General features: G+C 47.2%; 1 protein-coding gene across 2 annotated transcripts in view; it reads left to right on the top strand.

Moving 5' to 3' along the window:
• SCHIP1 (schwannomin interacting protein 1) overlaps positions 1–23,103 on the top strand; it is a 638,382-nt gene that overhangs the window by 281,257 nt on the left and 334,022 nt on the right. For both annotated transcript variants that reach the window (XM_069618457.1, XM_069618456.1), the window contains exon 2: positions 565–1,158. In XM_069618457.1, the coding sequence (XP_069474558.1) occupies positions 565–1,158 (594 nt within the window). The remainder of the gene's footprint in view (positions 1–564; positions 1,159–23,103) is intronic.

A 23,103-nucleotide genomic window follows, 5' to 3' on the forward strand; every position in this document is an offset into this window, starting at 1 on the left:
ACGGCAGTGCCTGGCAAGTGCCTTTCCCGTGCCAATACAAAAGCCCAAACTGTTGCCATTGCCAGTGACTGTTCCAGCTAGTAGTCTGTGTTAAGCCAGCCTTGCTCTGTTCCGCATAATGCAGCCTTTGAACAGCTGAGGTGTAGCCCTCGACGCAGGCAGGCTTTCTGGCACTGCCTATGCAGCCAAGTCTTTCTTTTATACCAGCGAGCAGCATTCCAGCAGGCTGGCTCGGTGTGCGCGAGGCATCTCAGACAGCCCTGCCCTGGCTGGAAAAGCCCTGTAATGAGTAAAACAAGGATGCGCTTGTGTGGAGTCATGTAGCTGTGGGGGCAGGAAAGGGAAGGAGGGGCGGGCGGTGGGAGAGGGGGGGCATTCCTCATCCGTGCTCTTGGAAGTATGCATGCTCACTGCCAGCGACCAGTCGGTGCATGTTCGCTTCCAGCCAAGTCTCCAATGTGTCTGCTAAAGGTTTTCACTTTGAGAATGTAACCCTTCTCTCTCTCCTTTCTTTCTTTTTTTTTCCCTTCTCCCCTCTTTACCCAACTCTGCCCCCACACGCAGGATTACCGAGAGGATGGCATGGATCTAGGGAGCGATGCCAGCAGCCGCTCCAGCTCCGAGTCCAGCTCTAACAAAGTGACCCCCTGCTCGGACTGCAAGTCGTCCCCCAGCCTGGAGCTGGCCACCCTGGAGGACTATGAGGAGGACGAGGACTTGCAAGTCTTCAAGAAGAAGGGCGCGGACGACTGGGACGAGGACGATGACGAGGAGGAGGGCTACGGGAACTACACTGTCAATAACCACTATGCCAAAACCGTGCTCGGGCGGAGCCTGGCCGAGGAGTTTGAGGAGGCCAAAGGCGCGGTGCCGCCACCCCCGAGCAATGCCACCCTGCACAATGAACTGAAACACAATGGCAATGTGGTGCCCAGGAAAACTGGGTCTAAAGGGAAAAGAACCCACCAGAAAACCCACCATGGCTTGGGCAGGATAAACAGTGGCGGGGTCTCCTTCAACACGCCGGAGACCTGTGCAAAAGAGGACACGCCGCTGCCCACCATGGATTGGGCCGCTCTGGAGAAACACTTGGCTGGTTTACAATTTCAGGAGCAGGAGCTACGAAACCAGAGCCAGTTGAAAACAAACTACACCTCTGTAAGTAGACCTCTTCTTTTTAAATGGTAACCGGCGTGCTGTCAGATATGTTTAGGCTGTGGGGGAGGGCAGAAGGCAGCCATGTGTGACTGCTTGGAAAATGTAAAAATAATGTATTGTTGGACTGGAGAATGGTCAGGCTATCAGGTGGATAAAACCTGATGAGCTACACGTAAGCTTTCCAGTGCCTGGTCTTTAAGGTGCACTCGGCCGTGCAGTTAAATATGTGTGGTGATAGCATGTCTGGCATCCAGTGCCAAATAACTGTGGTGACAGCGTCAGTGCAGATTCACATGAAATTGACATTCTCTTGGACTGTTGCTCATGAAACTGACACAATGGTAAATGTCTAGCGCTTTGAATAGTTCAATTACACATTTACATGGCACCAATGTGATTCAATAGTAAATAGGCATACATATTTAATTTGAGGAAAGATAGCTTGCTAATGCATTCAAAACACTTCAATTGCACACTTATTGGCACCCATCTGATTCAATGGTAAATGTGTTTAATGAATTCCTTTGGGGGTGAAAGGAAGCTTTCCAACACGTTGAACTCCTTTGTGGCATCAATGGGAAGTGGACCTGTTCCTTGCACCTTTGCATTTTTTATGCTGTGCAACGAACATCCCTATCCATGCCTTCTCCCAGGCTTGCTCTTCCCCAGTTTCCCACATAGCTCATATGCTGCCATTTCACGCCGGATGACCACATAATGGGCTCCCGATGGAACCCTATGCCCAGTCTTCACAGGCTTAAAGGCCATAACAAGGGACGAGGCGCTACATTGAAGTGCTTAAGCTGAAAGGGAGTCTCCTAAGGGTCTAGGTGGGTTCTTTGCAGTCATGTACCTGTGTTCATTAACCCAATAGCCTCTCTAGATAAGGCCATTATGCTGTATATTGTAATTTGCTTCCACTGCCTCGCTCAAGCAGTTACCAGCACTCTTCGCTCCAAGTAACCACCATTGCTCCTCTTACCTGAATAGTTAACAACATTCTCTGTTGGCAAGAATTCAATGGCTGTGCTCTACTTCCGATTGGTAGCACCACTCCGTATCAAGAGTAATCCAATTGCTTCTGTAGCCCAGGTAGCTAGCAACGCTCTCCATTCTCAATAATTCCTATTGCCTCACTCAAGGTAGGGTATGCAATACCAGCCTCCATTCCCAAGAATTCCCATAGCCTCTCCAGCCCAGAAAGCTGACAACAATGTCCATTCCCAAATATTCCCATAGCCTTTCTAGCCGAGATAGTTAACAACACTATCCATTCCCAAAACCTCCCATAGTCTTTCTAGCCGAGATAGTTAACAACACTCTCCGCTCTAAATAATTCCCATTGCCTCACTCAAGGTAGGGTATGCAATACCAGCCTCCATTTCCAAGAAGTCCCATAGCCTCTCCAGCCCAAAAAGCTAACAACACTCTCCATTCCCCAAAATTCCCATAGCCTTTCTAGCCGAGATAGTTAACAACACTATCCATTCCCAAAACTTCCCATAGCCTTTATAGCTGAAATAGTTAACAAAACGCTCCACTCTTTATAATTCCCACTGTCTTACTCAGGCTACAGAACGCAATACCAGCCTCCACTCCCAAGAATCCCCATAGCCCCTCTAGCCCAGAAAGTTAATAACACTCTCCATTCCCAAGAATTCCCATAGCCTCTCCAGCCCAGATAGCTAACAACACTCTCAGTTCCCAGGAATTCCCATAGCCTCTCTAGCGAGATTGTTAACAACACTCTCTGTTCTTAATTATTCCCATTCCCTCACTCAAACATGGGTACAGAACTCCAGCCTCCATTCCCCAGAATCCCCATAGCCTCTCTAGCGAGATTGTTAACAACACTCTCTGTTCTTAATTATTCCCATTGCCTCACTCAAGCTTGGCTTTGTAATACCAGCCTCCATTCCCAAGAATGGTTAAAGCATCTCTACCCGAGATTGTTAACAACATTATTGTTTCATAATAATTCCAATTGCCTCTTTAGCCCAGGTAGTTCTCCATTTTCAATAATTCCAATTGTCGCACTCATGCTATGGTATTTAATACTAGCCTTCATTCCCCAAAATTCCCATAGCCTTTCTAGCCGAGATAAGAACCTCTAGCTCTTAATAATGTCCATTGCCTCACTCCAACTAGGACACGCAATACCAGCCTCCACTCCCAAGAATCCCCCTAGCCCCCCTAGCCCAGATAGCTAATGACACTCTCCATTCCCAAGAATTCCGATAGTCTCTCTAGCGAGATAATGAACAACACTCTCTGTTCTTAATAATTCCCATTGCCTCACTCAAGCATGGGTATGTAATACCAGCCTCCAGTCCCAAGAATTCCCATAGCCTCTCCATCCATGATAGTTAACAACTCCCTCCATTCCCAATAATTCCACTTGCCTCTCTCTGCCAGGTAATAAGCAAGACTATCTATTTTCAATAATTGCAATTACTTCCCTAGCACAGGTAGTTAACAACACTCATCATTCTTTAACAGTCCAATTTCCTCACTCAAGCTAGGGTATTCGATACCAGCCTTCATTCCTAATAAATCCCAGTGTCTCCCTAGCCCAGATAGTTAACAAAACACTGCATTCCCAATAATTCCAATCGCCTCTCTACCCCAGGTAGTTAGCAATACTTTCCATCCCCAATTATTCCCATTGCTTCTCTAGCCCAAGTAGATAGCAACACTTCCCATTCTTAGTCATTCCCATTGCCTTGCTCTATCTGGGGTTTGTAATGCTACCCTTGTTCCCAAGAATTTACATTGCCTCTTGCTAGCCTTGGCAGCAAACAGCATTCCCTTTCCATAATAACTGCTGTTATCTTTCTCTAGCTCAAGCAGCTGGAGAATTGAAGACGTTATGTTTTAAAGAACATTTTGTCTGCCCATGGTTGATATTGGAATTGAGTCCACGATCACCACTTTCTAGGCTTTTCAACTAGGCGCATGCTATTGACAGCCCCTGTATGCGCACATACATAGTTAGGTAGCAGCACACCATTGCTTAGAATGTGCCTTGCCTCTATCTAGCACTGGACTTCACAACACTCTACAGTCCCGATCATGCTCATTGTTTCACTCTAATCTTGGTTGTGAACACAACTGGATGTTGTCTAGCTCTAGGTCCAGTAGTGAACAACATCTCTAGCCCAGTTTCAAACTTTATGTATTCCCAGGAATTTTCTCCTCAACAATTTTGATTGCAAAGAATATACTGGCAGTCATTCAGTAATCTTGTCCGGCCCAAGCATCCCAGACAAATGGGCACAGACACAGTGGCGGCCTTTTCTGGGTCCGAGCTCTCCTCCATTGTTCAGCTTATCAAAAGGATTGAGTCTGCAAAGAGAGTGATGCACAGGAACCCAGGTCAAGGTTCCAAAGTAATTCAAAGATGCAAATGTGTGTTTATCGGTCTCAACTTGCGGCAACAATGGTCATAAACATCACGTCACAAATATTTATGATTTTCAAGATTGTATTGTCCAGTGTGTCAGCTGACACGTGTTTCGACCTGCTACAGGCTTCTTCAGGGCTGATAGTTTTACAAAGGTAGCGGGCGCCCCTCTCTCGCAAGAACAGACATGATAACCTGTTCAGTGGTTATTAACCACTTGAGAGTTCGCAGCCACTGCTTTTACTCACTGTGCCTTTCACAGATGGGAAATATCCATTTGCATATCAGTCTTTGTCCTGCCCAGGGGCAGTCCAGCACCGAAATACAATGGCAATTCCAATCTGAACGAGAGTACCACCAGCAACCCCATACACGTGTTTCACCCTTGTTGGGGATCATCAGTGAGGTGAAGCTGATGCCTCTCTAAGCACAGTGAGAGGGAGACCACGTCTGGTTGCCCCCAGGAGACCTAGGGTTACCAATCCCAGGTTCCTTAACAAATAGTTTTACAAAGGTAGCGGGCGCCCCTCTCTCGCAAGAACAGACATGATAACCTGTTCAGTGGTTATTAACCACTTGAGAGTTCGCAGCCACTGCTTTTACTCACTGTGCCTTTCACAGATGGGAAATATCCATTTGCATATCAGTCTTTGTCCTGCCCAGGGGCAGTCCAGCACCGAAATACAATGGCAATTCCAATCTGAACGAGAGTACCACCAGCAACCCCATACACGTGTTTCACCCTTGTTGGGGATCATCAGTGAGGTGAAGCTGATGCCTCTCTAAGCACAGTGAGAGGGAGACCACGTCTGGTTGCCCCCAGGAGACCTAGGGTTACCAATCCCAGGTTCCTTAACAAATAGTTTTACAAAGGTAGCGGGCGCCCCTCTCTCGCAAGAACAGACATGATAACCTGTTCAGTGGTTATTAACCACTTGAGAGTTCGCAGCCACTGCTTTTACTCACTGTGCCTTTCACAGATGGGAAATATCCATTTGCATATCAGTCTTTGTCCTGCCCAGGGGCAGTCCAGCACCGAAATACAATGGCAATTCCAATCTGAACGAGAGTACCACCAGCAATCCCATACACGTGTTTCACCCTTGTTGGGGATCATCAGTGAGGTGAAGCTGATGCCTCTCTAAGCACAGTGAGAGGGAGACCACGTCTGGTTGCCCCCAGGAGACCTAGGGTTACCAATCCCAGGTTCCTTAACAAATAGTTTTACAAAGGTAGCGGGCGCCCCTCTCTCGCAAGAACAGACATGATAACCTGTTCAGTGGTTATTAACCACTTGAGAGTTCGCAGCCACTGCTTTTACTCACTGTGCCTTTCACAGATGGGAAATATCCATTTGCATATCAGTCTTTGTCCTGCCCAGGGGCAGTCCAGCACCGAAATACAATGGCAATTCCAATCTGAACGAGAGTACCACCAGCAACCCCATACACGTGTTTCACCCTTGTTGGGGATCATCAGTGAGGTGAAGCTGATGCCTCTCTAAGCACAGTGAGAGGGAGACCACGTCTGGTTGCCCCCAGGAGACCTAGGGTTACCAATCCCAGGTTCCTTAACAAATAGTTTTACAAAGGTAGCGGGCGCCCCTCTCTCGCAAGAACAGTCATGATAACCTGTTCAGTGGTTATTAACCACTTGAGAGTTCGCAGCCACTGCTTTTACTCACTGTGCCTTTCACAGATGGGAAATATCCATTTGCATATCAGTCTTTGTCCTGCCCAGGGGCAGTCCAGCACCGAAATACAATGGCAATTCCAATCTGAACGAGAGTACCACCAGCAACCCCATACACGTGTTTCACCCTTGTTGGGGATCATCAGTGAGGTGAAGCTGATGCCTCTCTAAGCACAGTGAGAGGGAGACCACGTCTGGTTGCCCCCAGGAGACCTAGGGTTACCAATCCCAGGTTCCTTAACAAATAGTTTTACAAAGGTAGCGGGCGCCCCTCTCTCGCAAGAACAGACATGATAACCTGTTCAGTGGTTATTAACCACTTGAGAGTTCGCAGCCACTGCTTTTACTCACTGTGCCTTTCACAGATGGGAAATATCCATTTGCATATCAGTCTTTGTCCTGCCCAGGGGCAGTCCAGCACCGAAATACAATGGCAATTCCAATCTGAACGAGAGTACCACCAGCAACCCCATACACGTGTTTCACCCTTGTTGGGGATCATCAGTGAGGTGAAGCTGATGCCTCTCTAAGCACAGTGAGAGGGAGACCACGTCTGGTTGCCCCCAGGAGACCTAGGGTTACCAATCCCAGGTTCCTTAACAAATAGTTTTACAAAGGTAGCGGGCGCCCCTCTCTCGCAAGAACAGACATGATAACCTGTTCAGTGGTTATTAACCACTTGAGAGTTCGCAGCCACTGCTTTTACTCACTGTGCCTTTCACAGATGGGAAATATCCATTTGCATATCAGTCTTTGTCCTGCCCAGGGGCAGTCCAGCACCGAAATACAATGGCAATTCCAATCTGAACGAGAGTACCACCAGCAACCCCATACACGTGTTTCACCCTTGTTGGGGATCATCAGTGAGGTGAAGCTGATGCCTCTCTAAGCACAGTGAGAGGGAGACCACGTCTGGTTGCCCCCAGGAGACCTAGGGTTACCAATCCCAGGTTCCTTAACAAATAGTTTTACAAAGGTAGCGGGCGCCCCTCTCTCGCAAGAACAGACATGATAACCTGTTCAGTGGTTATTAACCACTTGAGAGTTCGCAGCCACTGCTTTTACTCACTGTGCCTTTCACAGATGGGAAATATCCATTTGCATATCAGTCTTTGTCCTGCCCAGGGGCAGTCCAGCACCGAAATACAATGGCAATTCCAATCTGAACGAGAGTACCACCAGCAACCCCGTACACGTGTTTCACCCTTGTTGGGGATCATCAGTGAGGTGAAGCTGATGCCTCTCTAAGCACAGTGAGAGGGAGACCACGTCTGGTTGCCCCCAGGAGACCTAGGGTTACCAATCCCAGGTTCCTTAACAAATAGTTTTACAAAGGTAGCGGGCGCCCCTCTCTCGCAAGAACAGACATGATAACCTGTTCAGTGGTTATTAACCACTTGAGAGTTCGCAGCCACTGCTTTTACTCACTGTGCCTTTCACAGATGGGAAATATCCATTTGCATATCAGTCTTTGTCCTGCCCAGGGGCAGTCCAGCACCGAAATACAATGGCAATTCCAATCTGAACGAGAGTACCACCAGCAACCCCATACACGTGTTTCACCCTTGTTGGGGATCATCAGTGAGGTGAAGCTGATGCCTCTCTAAGCACAGTGAGAGGGAGACCACGTCTGGTTGCCCCCAGGAGACCTAGGGTTACCAATCCCAGGTTCCTTAACAAATAGTTTTACAAAGGTAGCGGGCGCCCCTCTCTCGCAAGAACAGACATGATAACCTGTTCAGTGGTTATTAACCACTTGAGAGTTCGCAGCCACTGCTTTTACTCACTGTGCCTTTCACAGATGGGAAATATCCATTTGCATATCAGTCTTTGTCCTGCCCAGGGGCAGTCCAGCACCGAAATACAATGGCAATTCCAATCTGAACGAGAGTACCACCAGCAACCCCATACACGTGTTTCACCCTTGTTGGGGATCATCAGTGAGGTGAAGCTGATGCCTCTCTAAGCACAGTGAGAGGGAGACCACGTCTGGTTGCCCCCAGGAGACCTAGGGTTACCAATCCCAGGTTCCTTAACAAATAGTTTTACAAAGGTAGCGGGCGCCCCTCTCTCGCAAGAACAGACATGATAACCTGTTCAGTGGTTATTAACCACTTGAGAGTTCGCAGCCACTGCTTTTACTCACTGTGCCTTTCACAGATGGGAAATATCCATTTGCATATCAGTCTTTGTCCTGCCCAGGGGCAGTCCAGCACCGAAATACAATGGCAATTCCAATCTGAACGAGAGTACCACCAGCAACCCCATACACGTGTTTCACCCTTGTTGGGGATCATCAGTGAGGTGAAGCTGATGCCTCTCTAAGCACAGTGAGAGGGAGACCACGTCTGGTTGCCCCCAGGAGACCTAGGGTTACCAATCCCAGGTTCCTTAACAAATAGTTTTACAAAGGTAGCGGGCGCCCCTCTCTCGCAAGAACAGTCATGATAACCTGTTCAGTGGTTATTAACCACTTGAGAGTTCGCAGCCACTGCTTTTACTCACTGTGCCTTTCACAGATGGGAAATATCCATTTGCATATCAGTCTTTGTCCTGCCCAGGGGCAGTCCAGCACCGAAATACAATGGCAATTCCAATCTGAACGAGAGTACCACCAGCAACCCCATACACGTGTTTCACCCTTGTTGGGGATCATCAGTGAGGTGAAGCTGATGCCTCTCTAAGCACAGTGAGAGGGAGACCACGTCTGGTTGCCCCCAGGAGACCTAGGGTTACCAATCCCAGGTTCCTTAACAAATAGTTTTACAAAGGTAGCGGGCGCCCCTCTCTCGCAAGAACAGACATGATAACCTGTTCAGTGGTTATTAACCACTTGAGAGTTCGCAGCCACTGCTTTTACTCACTGTGCCTTTCACAGATGGGAAATATCCATTTGCATATCAGTCTTTGTCCTGCCCAGGGGCAGTCCAGCACCGAAATACAATGGCAATTCCAATCTGAACGAGAGTACCACCAGCAACCCCATACACGTGTTTCACCCTTGTTGGGGATCATCAGTGAGGTGAAGCTGATGCCTCTCTAAGCACAGTGAGAGGGAGACCACGTCTGGTTGCCCCCAGGAGACCTAGGGTTACCAATCCCAGGTTCCTTAACAAATAGTTTTACAAAGGTAGCGGGCGCCCCTCTCTCGCAAGAACAGACATGATAACCTGTTCAGTGGTTATTAACCACTTGAGAGTTCGCAGCCACTGCTTTTACTCACTGTGCCTTTCACAGATGGGAAATATCCATTTGCATATCAGTCTTTGTCCTGCCCAGGGGCAGTCCAGCACCGAAATACAATGGCAATTCCAATCTGAACGAGAGTACCACCAGCAACCCCATACACGTGTTTCACCCTTGTTGGGGATCATCAGTGAGGTGAAGCTGATGCCTCTCTAAGCACAGTGAGAGGGAGACCACGTCTGGTTGCCCCCAGGAGACCTAGGGTTACCAATCCCAGGTTCCTTAACAAATAGTTTTACAAAGGTAGCGGGCGCCCCTCTCTCGCAAGAACAGACATGATAACCTGTTCAGTGGTTATTAACCACTTGAGAGTTCGCAGCCACTGCTTTTACTCACTGTGCCTTTCACAGATGGGAAATATCCATTTGCATATCAGTCTTTGTCCTGCCCAGGGGCAGTCCAGCACCGAAATACAATGGCAATTCCAATCTGAACGAGAGTACCACCAGCAACCCCATACACGTGTTTCACCCTTGTTGGGGATCATCAGTGAGGTGAAGCTGATGCCTCTCTAAGCACAGTGAGAGGGAGACCACGTCTGGTTGCCCCCAGGAGACCTAGGGTTACCAATCCCAGGTTCCTTAACAAATAGTTTTACAAAGGTAGCGGGCGCCCCTCTCTCGCAAGAACAGACATGATAACCTGTTCAGTGGTTATTAACCACTTGAGAGTTCGCAGCCACTGCTTTTACTCACTGTGCCTTTCACAGATGGGAAATATCCATTTGCATATCAGTCTTTGTCCTGCCCAGGGGCAGTCCAGCACCGAAATACAATGGCAATTCCAATCTGAACGAGAGTACCACCAGCAACCCCATACACGTGTTTCACCCTTGTTGGGGATCATCAGTGAGGTGAAGCTGATGCCTCTCTAAGCACAGTGAGAGGGAGACCACGTCTGGTTGCCCCCAGGAGACCTAGGGTTACCAATCCCAGGTTCCTTAACAAATAGTTTTACAAAGGTAGCGGGCGCCCCTCTCTCGCAAGAACAGACATGATAACCTGTTCAGTGGTTATTAACCACTTGAGAGTTCGCAGCCACTGCTTTTACTCACTGTGCCTTTCACAGATGGGAAATATCCATTTGCATATCAGTCTTTGTCCTGCCCAGGGGCAGTCCAGCACCGAAATACAATGGCAATTCCAATCTGAACGAGAGTACCACCAGCAACCCCATACACGTGTTTCACCCTTGTTGGGGATCATCAGTGAGGTGAAGCTGATGCCTCTCTAAGCACAGTGAGAGGGAGACCACGTCTGGTTGCCCCCAGGAGACCTAGGGTTACCAATCCCAGGTTCCTTAACAAATAGTTTTACAAAGGTAGCGGGCGCCCCTCTCTCGCAAGAACAGACATGATAACCTGTTCAGTGGTTATTAACCACTTGAGAGTTCGCAGCCACTGCTTTTACTCACTGTGCCTTTCACAGATGGGAAATATCCATTTGCATATCAGTCTTTGTCCTGCCCAGGGGCAGTCCAGCACCGAAATACAATGGCAATTCCAATCTGAACGAGAGTACCACCAGCAACCCCATACACGTGTTTCACCCTTGTTGGGGATCATCAGTGAGGTGAAGCTGATGCCTCTCTAAGCACAGTGAGAGGGAGACCACGTCTGGTTGCCCCCAGGAGACCTAGGGTTACCAATCCCAGGTTCCTTAACAAATAGTTTTACAAAGGTAGCGGGCGCCCCTCTCTCGCAAGAACAGTCATGATAACCTGTTCAGTGGTTATTAACCACTTGAGAGTTCGCAGCCACTGCTTTTACTCACTGTGCCTTTCACAGATGGGAAATATCCATTTGCATATCAGTCTTTGTCCTGCCCAGGGGCAGTCCAGCACCGAAATACAATGGCAATTCCAATCTGAACGAGAGTACCACCAGCAACCCCATACACGTGTTTCACCCTTGTTGGGGATCATCAGTGAGGTGAAGCTGATGCCTCTCTAAGCACAGTGAGAGGGAGACCACGTCTGGTTGCCCCCAGGAGACCTAGGGTTACCAATCCCAGGTTCCTTAACAAATAGTTTTACAAAGGTAGCGGGCCCCCCGAGATTGTTAACAACATTATTGTTTCATAATAATTCCAATTGCCTCTTTAACCCAGGTAGTTCTCCATTTTCAATAATTCCAATTGTCGCACTCATGCTATGGTATTTAATACTAGCCTTCATTCCCCAAAATTCCCATAGCCTTTCTAGCCGAGAGAACCTCTAGCTCTTAATAATGTCCATTGCCTCACTCCAACTAGGACACGCAATACCAGCCTCCACTCCCAAGAATCCCCCTAGCCCCCCTAGCCCAGATAGCTAATGACACTCTCCATTCCCAAGAATTCCGATAGTCTCTCTAGCGAGATAATGAACAACACTCTCTGTTCTTAATAATTCCCATTGCCTCACTCAAGCATGGGTATGTAATACCAGCCTCCAGTCCCAAGAATTCCCATAGCCTCTCCATCCATGATAGTTAACAACTCCCTCCATTCCCAATAATTCCACTTGCCTCTCTCTGCCAGGTAATAAGCAAGACTATCTATTTTCAATAATTGCAATTACTTCCCTAGCACAGGTAGTTAACAACACTCATCATTCTTTAACAGTCCAATTTCCTCACTCAAGCTAGGGTATTCGATACCAGCCTTCATTCCTAATAAATCCCAGTGTCTCCCTAGCCCAGATAGTTAACAAAACACTGCATTCCCAATAATTCCAATCGCCTCTCTACCCCAGGTAGTTAGCAATACTTTCCATCTCCAATTATTCCCATTGCTTCTCTAGCCCAAGTAGATAGCAACACTTCCCATTCTTAGTCATTCCCATTGCCTTGCTCTATCTGGGGTTTGTAATGCTACCCTTGTTCCCAAGAATTTACATTGCCTCTTGCTAGCCTTGGCAGCAAACAGCATTCCCTTTCCATAATAACTGCTGTTATCTTTCTCTAGCTCAAGCAGCTGGAGAATTGAAGACGTTATGTTTTAAAGAACATTTTGTCTGCCCATGGTTGATATTGGAATTGAGTCCACGATCACCACTTTCTAGGCTTTTCAACTAGGCGCATGCTATTGACAGCCCCTGTATGCGCACATACATAGTTAGGTAGCAGCACACCATTGCTTAGAATGTGCCTTGCCTCTATCTAGCACTGGACTTCACAACACTCTACAGTCCCGATCATGCTCATTGTTTCACTCTAATCTTGGTTGTGAACACAACTGGATGTTGTCTAGCTCTAGGTCCAGTAGTGAACAACATCTCTAGCCCAGTTTCAAACTTTATGTATTCCCAGGAATTTTCTCCTCAACAATTTTGATTGCAAAGAATATACTGGCAGTCATTCAGTAATCTTGTCCGGCCCAAGCATCCCAGACAAATGGGCACAGACACAGTGGCGGCCTTTTCTGGGTCCGAGCTCTCCTCCATTGTTCAGCTTATCAAAAGGATTGAGTCTGCAAAGAGAGTGATGCACAGGAACCCAGGTCAAGGTTCCAAAGTAATTCAAAGATGCAAATGTGTGTTTATCGGTCTCAACTTGCGGCAACAATGGTCATAAACATCACGTCACAAATATTTATGATTTTCAAGATTGTATTGTCCAGTGTGTCAGCTGACACGTGTTTCGACCTGCTACAGGCTTCTTCAGGGCTGATACATGATCAAGATATTGATATATTGAACATATGTGGAATGCGTAAAGGTGACATGCAAAAAGCATTGAGAAACAACATTGATATACATACAGAAAATGGTAAACAAACATTCAACATTCGATGGAAAATTCAGTGAGACATACAAAAAACCAACCATTGGCAGAGCATCAAGAAAAATGATGATAAGCAGTTAAAACAAAGAATGCATACATGAACCAAGAAGGATTGTAAAATAATCAAACAATCACAGGATAGAAGAGAGCAGGGTTGGAGGGTGACACAAGATAAACAGCGGTTAGTGAGACTACATTTGGATATGTTGAGAAGACTTATTGCAAAAGTAACAGTTACATTCATAATTCTATCAACTCATTTCAAAACGTCTGGTTGCATCACCACGTCAACATCCCTATCCAGATGACCTCACCGTGAATACTTGTGTCTATTCCAGGTACATGCCTCATCCTTCTCGCCCCGAGATAGCCACATTCCAATCTGTTGTGTATATAGTGCTGGGTATGCGCCTGTGATAGCCCTGGACCATTCAATGATGGCTCTAGTCCCCTTAACGTGCCTTCAAACTTTCAGTGAGTGGTGTTCCAATATTTAACTTTCAATTCCATAATTCCGTTTTCATCCCAAATAGTGCAACACGCCAATGTGCCCGCAATCGTAGACTAAAGCGTCATATAGACACCAATTAACCAGCTTGTTAATGCGCGAAGAAATGACCAAGCACACCTTTTGCTACGAGTTACATTAGCAATCCTTCGCTGCACAAATGGCAAGACTCCCCGAGTTGCTGTGTAACGCGGTCTCAGTGCGGTCCAGGATATCACTATTAGACGGACGCCTGATTGCCTAGAACAAAGATAAAGCGAATCTGTTGTCCTGATTTGTGGCGTCATTTTTATGATCACTGTTGGCGCAGGTTCAGAGTGATAAACACACCTTTGCTTCTACAAACCCCTACACACATCCTGCCCAATCATTTCACTTCCGTCTCTGTATTGCGCGCTCCCTCTCAATGACACACACCTGAGGCACGTACATTATTCACCGATGCTCTCCAGTACAGCAAGCTGCTGCTCGTTCTTCTCAATGCCCCCCACCCCCCGCCCCCCGTGTTGTGTCTAGCACCGGGACTCACTGTGGTCCTGACTTCTTATAAATATTGCTTGCTGCACAGTGGCACAGAGAGTTACCTGCACGGTATAAGAACGAAATGCAGTGCCTTCTGCGTACTGGAAGGGGTATACCGTGTTTATATCGAAATGTTTATAATGAATGCCCATATATCGATTTTTTTTATATTGAAAACCTTTATAGTGAATGCATTTAGGGGAGCAATAAAGTGTTAAATATTTTTGGGAAGCGGCTGGGGTGAGTTTTTAGGGGTTGGAATTGTGGGCTAGGGAGACCCGCTCCCCCCAAAAAAGTGCATTCACTATGAAAGTTTTCAATATAAAATATTCGAGATATGAGCATTCAGTATACAATATTTCGATATAAAGACATGTAGCCTTCTTGCCCTGGCTATCCTAGACATTCTCCCTTCACATTCGTCATGTATTGCCAGTCTTAGTGTGGCTCAGCCAATCAGTGACCCTTTCGTACTCCTGTTACTTGTCTTTCTCCCCTCTCTCTCGCTCTCCATCTCTTCTCCTCCTAGATGACATGCTTCCCTACCCGGTCATTGACAATTCCGTGTACTCAGTGCCAGCCACTGAACCCTTTTTTCTCATTCATTCGCACTGCCCTGGGCAGTCCTATCCTTTGCCATCATCCCCATTACGATGCAAAGAGCAAAGGACTCTTCCACTGTCCGCATTGCGCACGAGCCCTTGTGGGTTCGTCTGGATCCCTCATCGCCGACCCTTTGTTTAACACGCGGCATTCTAGTTTGTGATGTGTCTCCTTTGGTGTTTGGATTTTTACTCGGTGGTCTTGGTTTCTGAAGCGGTGGTCTAATCTGCTTACCGTATAGACCGGGCGGGCTGTAGCTATCTAAGCCTGCGTGTGGTGGCCACAGTAGCTGCAGGGACTGTGGAGGCATCCATCACAGCAGGGATGCCAGGCAACGCGGAAGCTTTTACTTGTCTAAATGAAATGCCCGGGCTCTCTTTATTCCAGATTTATAGTGATTAAGAGTAAACACTGGGTAAATAGAAGGGAGCCCATCCCCTTCCTGGCACTAACACCACTGGGAACCCTTGCGACCGCTACCTGCAGCCCATCACGGTGAAGACCCTGTGAAACCAGCCCTACTGTGACGAGTCCACACAGACCATGAAGAATCCTAACCCACGACTACATACTCAACCCGAGAAGATGGAGTAATGAGGCTGAAGCCTCGGTATCCAAAAATCACAGCTGATGGATCAAATCTATCAGCAAAAAGACAGAAAAAGCCCTTTAGTATCTGTAGGGCATCCCAGTTTAGATTGTACCACAGTGCCCATGCCAGGGCTCAGACACAAGCTGCAGGGGTGCCCTGCCGGTGCCGTCAGAGCTTCACATCACAGTAGCATGATGCCCAACAATCGCAATGAAGTGCACCTGCAGAAGAGCGAGCTTGATGCTGACTCCGAGGTAGGGTCCTCTTCCTCCGTGTGGTGTCATGAGCAGCTCACACTGGCAGGTCCCTTCCTCTGCCTGAGACTCTGATTGTGCTGCTAGTTACATTGCTTGCTTGCCACTCATTCTGCTGGCATCTCCCTTGCTCTCCCCGAGACTCTCATTCTGATGGCAGCACCTTGCCACTTCCCAAGATCTTCATTCCTGCCGCGACTCAGCCCGAGGTCCTCGTTCTGCTGTCTGATCCCTTCAACTGACCCACACTTTCATTCTCCGGAGAGTTTCCCTTTGATGGCCGACTGCTGACTTGGACTCTCATTATAGTGCCAGCTCCCTTCCTCTGCCCCAGACTCTCATTATGATCCTTTTCTTCTGGCTATGCTGGGTAAGGCTGATGGCAGTGGAAATGCAAAATAACTGGAGGGCCTCCTAATGAGTGACCGAATGCCAGGAGCTCCATTACTCTGAACGGGTCTCTCATTCTATGGGCAGACTCTCCCGAGCCCCCCTTCCTCTGGACCAGAATCCCATTTCACTCCTTCTCTGCTAGGCTGGCTAGGGCTAATGGGAGTTGTAGTGCAAAGCAACTGGAGGATTACCTAATGAGTAACTGAGGGAAAACAGCTCCGTTTCTTTGCTTGAGTCTCCCATTCTGCGGGCAGACTCTCCTGCGCCCCTGTTCCTCTTCCTCAGACTCTCATTTTGCTCCTTCTCTGCTGACTATGCTCGATAGGGATGATGGGAGTTGTAGTGCAAAACTACTGGAGGTCCTCCTAAGAGTGACGGAGTGCCAGTAGCTCCATTCTTCTGGGTGAAGCTATCATTCTACTGGCAGACTGCCTGGCAACTATCTTGCTCTGCCAGAGGCTATGCTGAATTTCTGAGACTTGCAACAAACGTGAACATGTCGAGCTGCTCCGAGAGTAAGGAGGCCCTGGGGTGAATAATATATGTTATGAGATGAGGTTTCACCGCCAGATCAAGGCACATTCGGGAGCTGCTCTATGTACTGACTTTGGAAATTGACTTAAGTTCCATCTCCCACAGTCCGTGATATGGCGCTCTCACGCCCTCCACACTCCCCATTCAAGCCCCTTGATAGTCGCCAGCACAAGAGGTTTCTATGTTTCCAGGGGGGGTTGGAATCTCAGGGGTCTCTTGCTACATGTTTTAGGGATCCACCATCTTTATGCAGTACACCACTGGCTTAGCCCAAGACCCCCTGGGAAACGTGTACACTTCTTGGAGTGGATGAATCCGCTTCTGTAAGTTTGGGTGTGTTTGACCGAATTCTTTTTGATCGCAGCAATCTGACCACAGTTTATCTGCTCGGAGCCCAATCCCCGCAACCCCTGCTCTCCAGGGTTTGATATTTTGCAATGTATGCGACCAAATTGCCCCAATGGCCAAATCACCCATGCAAAATTCGATCAAATTGGTCATTAGGTCAATTGTTTTAGGTCAAATAGGCTAATACCCTTCTGTCACTCCGCCGCACCCTTTTCTTATCGGCCTATGTCCGTTTCTCTGGGCTGGAGGCAGCTATTATTGAGGAGCCAAGTTTGGACAGAGATTGGGTTTTGAGGAGCCACCCGATGATCCCCACCTCAGGGAGTGGTGAATAGGTTATTTATAACGCGCTTAATACGCAGAGGTTTACTAAGCGCAGGGGATCGAACCTCTGTTCTCTGTGTCATCTTGCTTCCAAGGTGAGCACATTCCCTCTGAGCTATCTTCCCGAGACTAATATGTATTACACATTTCTGTAAATGGTGTGTTTGCTGATGGTAAGATAGATCCTTGGGTGGAGTGCCTGCTGCGGAGACCTGTGGGTAAACGGGCAGTCACATATTTGGATCCCAGCAATGCAAACATTTCTTTTCACTCTTCTCAATTCGGTCACCATTGAGTATGGTAGAACTGGCACTGATTACTGAAGATACCAAGTGAAAGCCCCCTGTGCGCTGTAAATGGTCTATTATTTATTTATTATTTGGGGTACTGTAGAACCTTATGCGTGCACTTTCCTGGTGCTTCAATCAATAGGCTTTGTGAGCCTGCTGCTCTAAAAGGTGTGATATAAATCTCTGCCTTTATGGGAAGAATCTGCTGTGCTCATGTTTTATTGCTCATCGTATAAAATATTGTGTTTGAAGAAAGGAAGAGCTGCAGACTGGTAGACATATATGAAGCCGAGGGAGGCCATAAGAAAGGAAGGTCGACTTCAATACCTTGCACAGAGTGATGTGTTCTTTCCCGGGAGGAGGCATTGTTCTTTGAGTGTAAAAGATTCCTTGTCATGTCCGATTTTGTAATTTCATGTGAGCCGTCAGATTGTATTTGTACATATTGCCTTTTTTCTGTATTCAGCCTGGTCCCAAGGGCTACCCGTTTTGGGCGGATACGGAAACTGAGGCAAAGAGTAATTGAGTAACTTGCTCAGGATCACACAATGTCGTCCAAGTGGGGAAGCCGCGATTATAAAAATGGTCTCCTGGGTCCACAGTGAGCAGCTTAAACAATACATCTAATTCTTCGGCGCTGGAATAGTTGTAGATGATTTACACATTCACTGGTTTCTCATAAATCTGCAGTCTGTGCCTGTATTGTTCTTTCCCTGTCCATCACCACATTTAGAAATCCTTTTCTATTGAGTACAAAGTTGTTTTATACAAGGTTTGTGTAGGACTGTGAATGGGAAGATGTTGCACTATGAGTTTGATATTTGATTGAAGTTGAATTGTTGCCCTGTATGAATATTACTTACACCTTTGGAATGCTGTGTTCTCCATTGACGACAATAGTGGCAGAGATTTCAATGGCTGGATTAAGTCGTTGCCCTTGCACATAATCGTGTCTCCTTCACCTTGGTCAATTTTATTAAAAGATTCTTCCATTAATTGATGGAATTGTTTACTAGGCTTGGTGGCCCCCTTTTTAAATGCTCTTGCCAGCACCTCGGAGTGGTATATTAGGATTGACATTCAGTAAACCTCAGGGGCGGGCTATAATGAGGTAATAATGCCATCTTGCATTTTGATATTAAATTGTTGTGAATATGCGATTCTTTAATGCCTCCATTTCTGTGCAGGTCTCAGAGTTTTGTGAGGTGGGCTCTCCAGGATGTGTGAGGAAACCTCTGCACTTCATGGTGACAGCAAGTGAATATTACACGCCCCACTGGTGTCCGTCATCCTGTGTCAGGAAAGCAAAGTGGCAGGTTAAGCAGGGCTGGCAGGAGAGCAGGCATGGGAGGACAATGGATTCATTGGGGAGCTTTCAACTTGGAGCCCAGCCTCACTTGAAAGTGGTGTCAGGTTCACACAGATAGCCCAGCTGTAGACCAAGGCGTTCCGGGGCATTGGGCCTCTCAGGGGTGAGGGAATTGGGCCTCTCGGGGTGGAGGGCCAAGGATTTCCGGGGCATTGGGCCTCTCGGGAGTGGAGGGCCAAGGCTTTCAGGGGCATTGGGCCTCTCGGGAGTGGAGGGCCAAGGCTTTCAGGGGCATTGGGCCTCTCAGGGGTGGAGGGCCAAGGCTTTCAGGGGCATTGGGCCTCTCAGGGGTGGAGGGCCAAGGCTTTCAGGGGCATTGGGCCTCTCGGGAGTGGAGGGCCAAGGCTTTCAGGGGCATTGGGCCTCTCGGGAGTGGAGGGCCAAGGCTTTCAGGGGCATTGGGCCTCTCAGGGGTGGAGGGCCAAGGCTTTCAGGGGCATTGGGCCTCTCGGGAGTGGAGGGCCAAGGCTTTCAGGGGCATTCGGCCTCTCAGGGGTCGAGGGCCAAGGTGTTCCGGGGCATTGGGCCTCTCAGGGGTCGACGGCCAAGGCTTTCAGGGGCATTGGGCCTCTCAGGGGTGGAGGGCCAAGGCTTTCAGGGGCATTGGGCCTCTCGGGAGTGGAGGGCCAAGGCTTTCAGGGGCATTCGGCCTCTCAGGGGTCGAGGGCCAAGGTGTTCCGGGGCATTGGGCCTCTCAGGGGTCGACGGCCAAGGCTTTCAGGGGCATTCGGCCTCTCAGGGGTCGAGGGCCAAGGTGTTCCGGGGCATTGGGCCTCTCAGGGGTCGAGGGACAAGGCTTTCAGTGGCATTGGGCCTCTCAGGGGTCGAGGGCCAAGGCGTTCCGGGGCATTGGGCCTCTCAGCGGCCGAGGGCCAAGGCGTTCCGGGGCATTGGGCCTCTCAGCGGCCTAGGACCAGTGCCACAGCACATTCCTTTGTCTTCAGGTGTCTTACCCGCCCTTTTTATTGGTGCTTTGCTTTTGCTGCATGCTGCAGTGTCATATAGCTTCCACACGCAGCCAGAAATGGGCATTACAGTAGCATATCATGTTTACAGCTGGGTAAAGGGGGCAGTTCTCTCCATGGTATACACCAGGTGTGCCCAAGTCACCACTTTTCCATTGCTGGGTATTTCTATTTTTTTTTTATTCAGAATCATTTGAACAAAGTGATTAAGTCCAATTTGTGCAGTTGATGTTAACCAGAGCTCTCAAGTTTCCCCATGCCATGTGTAAGAAAGACATCCAGTCTTCTTTTGTTCTTGGTGATGTTGAATTATAGTTTTGTCTATTGCAGTTTTAAATTTAGGACTACAAGTCCCAGAACTCCAAGAAAAAAAAGCACTGGCAAAGCAAAACGTGTTGGCTTTTGTGAAGGCATGAGATAGGCATTGCCATAACAGAGCTCAGCAAGATGTTCTCGCTATAGAAGGCTAAACGTTAGAATTATTTGATAGCCTACTGCCAAGTAAGGCACCGCACGGTCTCACCTTGTACTTAAATAAGGTTTAGCACAGCATGACATGAAACACACTCTTAAAGGCAACCTTTTTGACACCAGGGTGGCAGGCCTTTATTTATTCGACCCCTCCCTGACCCGCATTTACCTTTGTACACAGTCTATCCTTGACTAAGACACTCCTTGGCTCAGACTTGCCAGTCACAGAATTAACATTTTGCTGATATGATGCAGATCAACTTTGCAACACTAGTACCAAAAATCAGACCTGGAAAAACGGTCTCTCCTGAAGCTGTCCGCATGGTGCAAACTCAAAAGTATTATTGTTATCATTATTGTTTCGGTTGAATTTCAACCTTCTCAATAATTATCACAACCATATATTATTACAACTGCTGTACATATTAGCTAATCACATACAATACAGAAAAAAAGAGTACAACTTAAGTTATAAAAATTGACAATTTCTTGTTCAAAAACATAGAAATATTAAAATAAGACTGGACGAAAATATATACGGTTTAACAATTTGACTCTCTAGTAGAACAGTACATTCTGCAGCACATAATCACTCTCAATCAGTTATACAATTGTCAATTATAAACTTGTATTTATAAAGGTTTGGAGTAGATATGCTACATATAAAATTGTTCTAATCCAAAGCGAGAATCAACATTTGGAAAGAGAAAAAGAAAAAGTTCCATTGTCCACTATTGGGACATGATTCCTTATTCTAAATTCAAAAAGGGAATGAATTTTGCAATCGCTATTTGAAGCATCAGCAATTTTGACTGGTATAGTTTTATCCATAAATAGTCTGCTGTTAGGTACTTGTACCTACTAAAGTAGGGCCTAAGGTAGGTGTTATGCTGGATCACTGCATATGCACAGTCTGTTAGCAGATGTATTGTTTCCATGTGATCTTGGTTACGGCAAAATCTACAGAAGTTGTTCCTTTGAGAGATGTGATGTCTTCTCATTTCATTTGGAGCTGTCTCGTGTTACACAGATTGAGACGAAAACGCAGATATATAATTCTGTGGTTTGGACTAGGACATTTTATCAAGTACCCTTCAATTGTACGAAATTTCTTTTCAATGAAAAGTCAACAGTATTAAAATGAACATTGCTCCCCGAATCAGCTATATCCAGTCCATGAAAACTCTTAAACTGCTGAAAGGTGTTTTCAAGGAATTAGACACTATGATCCAAAGATTCCTTCGGGAAAGCAAGCCTTCTAGATTGGCAGTTAAGAAATTGCGACTAGCCACATCCTTGGGGGGTATGAATGTCCCCAACTTTAAAAACTACCCTCTGGCTTTTACGGTGAGGCATATTTACAGAATGACAAAATCCGATGCAGATACATGGGCGCAGGCTATGTGAAGAAGAATCTCTCCATTGGAACCTGGTTCCATAATCAGTACCGCGCCTGGAGGATCATCCGAGAAAACCCCCCCTCACAGAATGTTCTAAGAGACAGCTGGCACGCTATATCAAGTATGCTTGGTACTGACCATTTTGCTTTACTTGATGCATAAATCTGGCAGAACCCCAGAATCCAACTTCATGGTAACAGTATTATCTGGCCGAACTGGTACCTGAGTGGAATTCGCTACATAGAGACTTGCTTGAGAATGGGGGATGGATCCCCTATGGACGTCTATTTCAGCAACACAACCTGGCCGGCTTCACCTACTCAGAATAGCATCAATTAAGACAGATTTTAAGTGGAATTCCAGAGCTTACACCAGGTTTGCACTCCGCAAGTGATGCATGGCTGAAAATGGAATCAAGCACTCAGTGGCATCCTTATACCGATATCTAGCGCGACATACAGGAAAAATACAGACGTCTTGCCACTGTGGACCAAAGAACCTGGTAAAAAGTTGAGACTTGACAGTCGGTCAAGGGGCTGCAACAATAACCAACTTGCATTATTGGATTGGAGCTTAAGGTCCAGCCTGATTACTCTACTACACCGTCTATACTGGACACCTTGATCAGATGTATAGAAGGAATATGTGTGATTGTGATCGATGTTAGAAATGTAAAAAGAGAAGGGCACGTTCATTCACATGTTCTGGTCGTGTCCCGAGGCAAATCAATTTTGGAAAGAGTCGGCGGACAGAATGAACCTAGTACTGGAAACCAATATTCTGACGAAAGCTTCCATTTTCATCATGGGTGATGAGAAGCTGGTGCGGAAACTGCGGAAAGCAAATAAAGCCTGGCTGGTCAGAGTATGCATGCTGGCGAAACAAATGATTCTGCATGCTTGGAAATCAATTAGCTATATGCTAATGGAGGACTGGTTTCAAGCGCTACCGAGCCTCTCGACTTTTGAACGGATCATATACAAATGCAGAGAAGACCTTGATACGTTCAAGCCAACCTGGAGTCCCTCCCTGGAGATATATGGCTAACCTGTTTATCAGAAGCTGATTAAAACTCTATCACCCAAATATCACCCTCTCATTTTAGACCCTCTAGGCAGACGCTCCAGCTTATTGCGATTTTGCGATTTGAAATGATATCACAGAATCAGCTGTTCGCTCCTATTCCCGCTAGATATATGTTAATAGCCGGAATAATCTACACATGAAACATTTCCCTCCAGGCTGCATGGAGAGCGAGTGTTTAGGAA

This window comes from Ambystoma mexicanum, chromosome 10 (genome assembly GCF_040938575.1).
Source record: "Ambystoma mexicanum isolate Mex_15411 chromosome 10, UKY_AmexF1_1, whole genome shotgun sequence".
Classification (NCBI taxonomy): Eukaryota; Metazoa; Chordata; class Amphibia; order Caudata; family Ambystomatidae; genus Ambystoma; species Ambystoma mexicanum.